The sequence below is a fragment of the Zeugodacus cucurbitae genome, chromosome 3 (assembly GCF_028554725.1).
Source record: "Zeugodacus cucurbitae isolate PBARC_wt_2022May chromosome 3, idZeuCucr1.2, whole genome shotgun sequence".
NCBI classification, from domain to species: Eukaryota; Metazoa; Arthropoda; class Insecta; order Diptera; family Tephritidae; genus Zeugodacus; species Zeugodacus cucurbitae.
Window position 1 is genome coordinate 69,142,781 of NC_071668.1, and position 8,586 is coordinate 69,151,366.

The 8,586-nt window shown below is 38.6% G+C and overlaps 1 protein-coding gene across 1 annotated transcript; it reads right to left on the reverse strand.

The window, feature by feature from the left end:
• Positions 1 to 210: 210 nt before the first annotated feature.
• On the reverse strand, positions 211 to 8,586 carry LOC128920271 (uncharacterized). The gene is made up of 2 exons (XM_054227281.1): positions 8,085 to 8,586; positions 211 to 1,250 (listed from the first exon to the last, which is right to left on the reverse strand). The coding sequence occupies exon 2, from the start codon at positions 1,242 to 1,244 to the stop codon at positions 591 to 593; it is 654 nt and encodes a 217-aa protein (XP_054083256.1). The 5' UTR covers positions 1,245 to 1,250; positions 8,085 to 8,586; the 3' UTR covers positions 211 to 590.

An 8,586-nucleotide genomic window follows, 5' to 3' on the forward strand; every position in this document is an offset into this window, starting at 1 on the left:
ACATTCGATATTTCTTAAATTAATATTAATACAGAGTCATATATTTGCTGAAATACACGAAGACCAATCCTAAGTGAACAATAACTCACCTTGATGTTCACTTTTGATTATCGAATCCCTTTTTTTAAAGGAAGAAAGAAACGCACTTGTTTCGGAATAAACGTTATAAATATTTATTGAATTTAATAATATTACACAAGAATTCACGAATTATTTATGTATTTATATTGAACAACGTTATGATAAATGTATGTATCGTTAGTGATTTTAGTTTACAAAAATGGTTGTATTAAAAATGGATGTTAAATGTTGAAACATATAAGCGGGTGCCAAATATCGGAAAACCGGGATGCTGCGAACACGGAGGTGCGATGCGAACGACGTTATCGAAAAGAAAGGTGAAGTGCTATCCTTTCTATTCCTTTTTGTTAAAGTTTGTATGCTGTCATCGTGTTTTGATGTATGTGTGTGTGTGTGTGTTAACGTGTAGTGTTCTCTGGCGTGATGAGGTGGATGTAGTGTGGTGAAATGATATGAGTGTGTTTTTCGTTTTGACTCATTTAGCCATCCCGGCCCCCCTAGGCGAATGTTTAGCCTAGAAGCCGCTGTAACTGCTGTAGCGTGGCTACGACGCTGCTGAGGCCTGTTGACCGGCGGGATTGCGGCCTAGGCTGCTGACGTCGTGCTGATGTGGCACGGTGTTGCCAGTGACGGGATTCTGCGGACGGGGGTCCACGCCGGCGGTATTGTATCAAAGGCGCTCTTTGAGAACGCCTGATGTTATCACTGGTGCGAGGAGCCGCTTGTCGCCCTGCGTCGCGTCTGGTAGTGCGGTGCAGCAGCGTGTGATGCGAACGCACACAGATTTGGCAGCGATTGTTGGACGGGCACTCCTGCGTTGCGTGAGTAGTTCCCAGGCAATTTAGGCAATAGCCGTGTGCCTGTGCAACTTGTTGGCGTTGCATCGGTGGCATGCCTTTAAAAATGCCGCAGTGCGATAGTCGATGCGGGCGTCGACACAATGGGCATCGAATGCGCTGCAAATCCGCTGTTAGTGCGGGTGATGCTGGTGTTGATGCCATGCTATTGCCCGGGGCCGTTGGCGCGGTGGTGCATGTTGTTGGTTGAGGCACGGCGGTTGGAATGGTGGTCCGGCGTGCTGCGATTGGGGCAGTTCCAGGGCGCGGAGCGGGAACAACCGAACGCATAGTTGGCGTTGATGGTGATGCCATTTCTACGTCCATATTGCTCTGTATAGAAAAATTGTTATATTAGTTATATGTATTGTGGAGTCAACAATAATATGAACATGAGTGCCACGTTATGTGGCATGCATAGATTGTTATTTCTTATCGGACATTTATGTTAGGGTTTTATGGCGTTTTTTGATGTTCGAGGTTTCGAGTTTGTAAGCGGTTTATCTGTTTTAACGATTTATTAAGTAACATTCGGTTTTCGAGTATATTTACGTTTCTTTATCTTCGGCGTTTGGCAGAAAGCATAATTTGACGAGCGGTCTGGTTAGCGTTCCGGTTTGGGTGCGGAGATCAACTACTCGAACATGACCGTCGGAGCTGTAGTGAAGCTGCTTTATGCGTCCAAGTCGCCATTCCGAAGGTGGGAGACAATCGTCTTGTATAAGGACACAATCTCCAAGTTTTGGTTCTTTTCCTTGAACTTTCCAGCGGTATCTCTTGTGGAGGTCCTTGATATAGTCTTCCTTCCATCTACGGCTGAAATCATGATGGAGAATTTTAATTCGTTCCCATCTGTTTAATAAGGATAGCGACTCCACGCCTGGCTCAGGTATGGCCAGAATGGGTGCTCCTTTGAGAAAATGCCCTGGGGTTAAGGCTGTGAAGTCGTAGGGATCTTGCGAGAGTGGTGAGATAGGTCTAGAGTTAAGAACGGCTTCGATACGAGCGAGTAGTGTGGTAAACTCCTCATAATTGAACTTATGGTTACCTGCCGTTTTCTTTAAATGGAATTTGAAGCTTTTTACTGCTGATTCCCAAAGTCCGCCCATGTGTGGAGAACATGGTGGTATGAATTGCCAATCGATCCCTTGGGGTGCATATTTTTTGACAATTTCAGGGGCTACTTCTTGGCTGAATTGTAAAAACTCCCTTTCTGTGGCTCTTTGAGCTCCGACAAAGTTTTTTCCATTGTCGCTCATAATTTTTAAAGGAAATCCACGTCGTCCGACAAATCGTGCAAATGCTGCAAGAAAAGCCGCAGTAGTCAGATCGGAACATAGCTCTAGGTGTACTGCCTTTGTCGTAAAACATACAAAGACAGCCACATACCCTTTTCTAAATGAGGAAGACCTTAACATCGAGGCCTTTATCTGGAAAGGTCCAGCAAAATCAACCCCAGTGATGGTAAAGGGTAGAGCATAATTGCAGCGTTCAGGTGGTAAGGCTGCCATGATCTGCGTACGCATCTTGTGCTTGTATATCGTACACTGTTTACACATGAAGATGGTTCTTTTAATTTGTGGCTTTAGTCGCGGTATATAAAATTCTTGCCGGACCATTTGTTGCATCAGGCGATGCTCACCATGCAGTGTAAGCTGATGGAGATATATCAGAAATAAATTGGTAAAACGGGATTTCTCTGGAATAATAATGGGATATCGTTCGTTATAACTAAGGCTGGAATTTGCTAGTCTTCCATTTGCCCGTATTAGTCCCTTAGCGTCCAGGAATGGGTTAAGGACGAGAAGTGAGCTTCCTTTTTCGAGAGGTCGTTTTTCCAGTAGCTTTGATTTCTCTCGGCTGAAATAGCGAGTTTGGGTATATAAGATGAGACTGACCTTGGCATGTTGCAAGTCGGAATGAGTTAGTTGTGCGCAATGATCACTTGATATTCCCTTAATTTTTTGTTTAATCCTTTGGATGAATTTATGGATGTAAGCAATTACCCTTAGTGCTCTAGGGAATGATGAAAATCGGTGGAGAATATCATCCTCTTCGGGAGTGATATGAAAATTTTCAATTTTCCGACTTTCCGGCGGAATTATATTCCGAGCAGGAGATTTTGGCCAGAATTCTTGTGACTCTGTTAGCCATGTAGGACCGTTCCACCAGAGTGTAGTGCTGGTGAGGTGAAGTGGTTTGCAACCTCTTGTGCCAAGATCCGCTGGGTTATCTGCACTTGCAACATGTTGCCATTTTGCTGGGCCAACTAAGTCTAATATTTGAGATATACGGTTAGAGACATACGTCTTCCAAGTATAGGGTGGTTTTTCTAACCATGCTAGAACTATTTCTGAGTCTGACCAAAGATACATTTTGTGATCGTTTAATTTGAGATGGGTTTGAACTATTGAAATTAATTTTGCTAACAGAAGGGCGCCATTCAGTTCGAGCCGTGGCAGGCTTAGTGTCTTCAAAGGTGCAACTTTGGCTTTGGCTACCAAAAGATGTGAAGATATTTTACTATCGTACTGAGTTCGTACGTAGACAGTTGCGCAATATGCCTTTTCAGAGGCGTCACAGAAACCGTGTAATTCTACATTAATGTCAGGGCTGAAGTTTACCCATCGAGGGATTCGAATTTCTGATATAGTGTGTAAGTTGTTAGCAAATTGAACCCATTTTGTTAAGCGTATAGGTTTTACCTGTTCATCCCATTCAGTGCCATCTTGCCACAATTCTTGAATGAGGATTTTGGCTTGAATCATTATTGGCGAAAGCCATCCTGCGGGGTCGAAAAGTTTTGCCACCGAGGAAAGTATTTGGCGTTTGGTTATGGCGGACATTGCAGATATTGACTCAATTGTATATGAGAATTGATCTGTTATCGCATTCCATTGAATCCCTAGTGTTTTTGTTGTACTAGCCTTTTCAAACTTAAGGAAGTCTGTATCTAATAAGTCTTCCTTTTTTATATCTTTTATTATTTCGGGGTGGTTTGATGTAATTTTCTTGAGGGGAAACCCTGCTGAATTAAGTGCTTTGATCACTTGAGATAGTGATTCGCTCGCTAATGGGATACTGTGGCTACCTGATAGTATGTCGTCCACGTATGTTTGTGTTTGCAACACAGAAGATGCTAGGGGCAAATTAGTTTCGCATGTTTTTGCAACTTCATGTAATGTCCTAATGGCTAAATAAGGTGCGCAATTGATGCCAAAGGTAACTGTTTTAAGTTTGTAGTCGCTAATTGGACTATTAATTGAATTGCGGAAGACTATGCGTTGGAAATCTTGGTCATCTTCATGTACCATAATTTGCCTGTACATTTTTTCAACGTCTCCGTTAAAAACGTATTTAAACATGCGCCAATTTAGTATTAGCAACATGAGGTCAGGTTGTAATGTTGGCCCTGTGTATAGTACGTCATTGAGTGATTTGCCTGAGCTCGTACATTTTGAGGCATTGAAAACCACTCGTACTTTCGTTGTGATTTTATCTGGTCTTATTACCCCATGATGTGGAAGGTAAAAAGACAAATATCTACCTTTGGAAATTTTCTCATATGGTACAGTCTCTTCCATATGATTGAGGTCAAGATATTCCTCCATCACATTATCATATGCTGATTTAAGCTCACTTTTCTTTATCAGGCTTTTTTCCATGCTTAGGAATTGCTGGACTGCTGATATTCTAGAGTGGCCAAGAGCTGTGGTTTCTGGAAAAGTAGGTTTGAATGGGAGTCGCACAACATAACGACCATGTTCGTTTCTTGTTGTTGTGGACTTGTAGTAGGCTTCGCATGCCTGGTCTTCTTCTGAAAGTTGAGTGATTTGAGGTAATTCTTCTACTTCCCAGAATTTTTTAAGTTGGTTATTTAAATATTCGTTTGTGATGTTTTCCACTTGTGTTGTGAAAGAATTTATTTTTTCAGTGACTTGGCCACTTATAATCCACCCAAAGATTGTATTTTGGGCTAACAATTTATTGGAGATTTTCTCAATACCTTCAAGAATTATTTGAGGTATTAAGTCACTGCCTAATAATATGTCGATTTGGGATGGGGTATGACAGTTGGGATCTGCTAACTTGAGATGTGAGCATTTTTCCCAGTGTTTTTTATTAACTTCATAGCTTGGAAGCAAATTTGTAAGTTGCGGTAGAACGATGGCTTGCGCATCTATTCTAATATCCGCACTTGGAGATACTATGGTGATTGGGCATATTTTGTTGGAATTTTGAATAATGCTCCCGCCCATTCCCGAGATTTGAAAGTTAGAATGTTTTATTGGCAGTTTGAGCCGATTTTGAACCTTTGAAGATATAAAGGATCTTTGAGAGCCTTGATCTATTAGTGCTCTTAGTTTGAATAAATCACCTTTATGTTCAATGGTGATGACCGCAGTGGGTAAAAGAATTTTGCTTTCATTTTCTGAATGAAGCGCTTGAATTTTTGCTGCTTTAGAGCATGATGGTTGTTCTTCCCTTTTTTCGGGATTTGATATTTCGGGATTATTTGATGTGGTCGTAGCGACTAACCCCGTGGTTTTATTAAACTTATTTTGCTTCATATTTTGAAAATTAGTAATGTGAAGCAGTGAGTGGTGTCTTCGTTGACAATATACACAATTGAATTTGCTTTCACAGTCTTTTGTCATATGATTATTCGACAGACAGTTTATGCAAAGTCTATGTTGACGGACAACATTGTTTCTATCTGAAACGGGTAATTTTTTGAATATCTCGCAAGATCTTAATTTATGACCTTCTTTACAGAGGTCACACAACGATTGCCGTTGATTATTTTGATTTGAAACGAATGTGTGACTTTTATTGACAGGTCTATTATATTGCATATTATTGCTGGCTTGAGGCTTAAACGAGGTTTTACTCGACTCATTTTGATGACTTGATATATTCATATTTTGGCTGCCCATTCGCTCAGCTATCTCGTACTGAGCAGCGAGGAATTTCTTCATTTGCTCCCAAGTGGGCATTACTCTTCTATCGTCAAGTGATTGCTCCCATCGTAGTACCGCAGCCTGAGGGAGTTTTTCTGTACAGATAGTTACTATCATATGGTCCCAATATTCTACGGGAGAATTTTGTGTTTTTAACACTGACAGGCAATTAGTCACTGTCGAGTAAAATTTTTGATATTCCTGGCTGGATTCTTGTTTAATTTTTGGATAATGTAATATAGTTTTTATAGGGTTTTCTATCATTACCCTTTTATTTTCATATCTTTGAACTAGTGCATCCCAAGCCAGCTTAAAATTGTCGCCATTTACATCGAATTGCTTGACGATAATGCCTGCTTCCCCTTGTGTCTTGTACCTTAGTTGGAATAGCTTTTGTGCTTCTGCAAGTCTAGGATGGTTTATGTAAAGGGCTGTGAACATGTCCCGGAAGGACGGCCATTGTTCATAACATCCAGTAAAAACTTCAGTATCACAAGTTGGTACATTTAGATACATGCCTTTATCTAGGTCTTCTTTTGTTGTTGTGACTTCTCTGGGAGGGGGAGTAGTGGCGCTATTTGGCCTTAATACATTTAACTGTTCGCTTATCATTCCCTTTATTATTTCTTTATGACCACGGTAATTATTTAATTTGGCTGTCGCCGAAGCTTTTATGTTTTCTGGGAGTTCAGCGTCGTCAGCATCAATTACTGTATCGTACGCTGCCAGAAGGCGTGCCCATATTTCGTGGACACTTTCGAGTTTTACTTTTAAAACCGATTCCGTGGTGTCAGCAATAGGGGAAGCTTTGAATTGCGTGCAATAGTTTATAAAAGTATCACTTTCAGTGATGAATCTTGATAGTAAAGGATCTTTTGATCTTTTTTGTTTTACACTCTGCTTTGAGCGTGTAGCTTCTGCAGGTGTGTTTTGTGGTTTATCTTCATCAGCCATTTTCGGAATTTGTAAAAATTGACTTGATTTAGATTCTTTTGAGTCTGTGCTCATTTAGAATTGAAAATTTGATAAGATAAATTGTTTGTTGTTAACTGATAGTGTTAACTGATAAATCTCGAAAACCGAAACTCTTTTTGGAAATAAGAGTTATTAAAATTATTAAATTTGCTAAAATACGCGTTAATCGTTTTTGTTGACCGCACGTTTGTATTTACTTGCGATTTTATATTTATATTATATATTACGGACTTATCCGTATGTCCTTGTATATTAGCGCTCGTAAAAGTGGTAAAGAAGGTCAGTAACCTTTGTACATATGTGTGCACGCTATGTGCCTATTTATGTGCATATGATATGCTGAATTGGTTGGTATACAATCCTGCTTGTTTTTGTAGTACAAAGAACAAGGGGTATTGTTGTAATAATATTTGCCTATACGGACTTAAATTGTTTATATATGTACTTATATATTATAATACTCTTACCAGCTTATACGTGTATTTTGTATTTTAACCGTTTTTTTTTTTTTTTTTTTTTTAGAAAAAATTATATGCTCGCTTTTTTTTTTTTTTTGATTTATTAAGATTTTTATATTTGCATATACCCGGATGTAGGGTGCATTACCGCGTATGCAAATGAATACCGTGTATCTGTTTGTGTAGATATGTATACTTATATTAGCGCGATAAGAAGAGAGCGAGAAACGAAAAGTGAAAATGTGAAGGTGATTAACCTCTGCACATGTGGATATATGAGTTAATATGTTTCAATATAATAATTTGTGTTTGAATGTTTGTTTATTTGTATTAGTAAGTACTAAGTTATGTTTGTTGCCTTTATGTATATTAGACTTATGGTTTTGATAAGTGAATATGTAAATATGTATGTTTGAAATTGTTCTCTTTGCTATGGATTTTGTGTGCCTTTTGCTTACCTATTTTATGCAATCCTGCTTACTGTTTGAAAAAACAGAAGGGGTATTGCTTGAAAGTTTTGCAAGTAAATACTTGAATATAATTTGTTGGTTTTCTATTTTTTATAGGTGTGTTTGTGTACACAAGGATAAGCCTATAAGGCCGGAAATGATTACCTTATGTTTTTATATAAATATATTGATTATATATTTTAGCAAACTGTTTTTTATTCCCGTTTTGGAATCGTTCAAACGGATTATATTGGTTTTATATCTGATAAAACCGTTTGATATCATACATATTTACATATGTTAACAAAAATGGAAAGGACTTACTTTGTCTCGCCTCAAGGGGTTTTTGGGAGAATACGTATGTAAAATTGGATAATTTTGTAGTTATTATCCCCTGCTTTTGTTTTAGTTTCCTCCTGTGTTTAGTGATCCTCTACTCCAATTTCCTCCTGTGTTTAATGTTCTTTCCTAATTTCCTCCTTTGTTTAGTGTCCTCTTGCTCCCGTTTCCTCCTTTGTAGATTGTTTCAATATGACTTCGTTGCTTTATTGTGTGATTATATTTTTCTAATTATTTCGCGCCCGATTTATATTTTAAATTTTTGGTGTTTTTATAGTTTTCATTTTATAGTTAGAACGCGCCCGATTTCTGTTTTAAATTTTAGTTTCGCGCGCGTTTGAATTTTATTTTGTTTAACATCTATGTAATTTTTTTGTTTGTTTTTTTTTCACAGCATTAAACATATATGTATTTTTATTATATTTTTGTTGTTTTGTATTTGTATGTAAAAAGTCGCAGAACAATATAACTTTACAGATTTTAATTA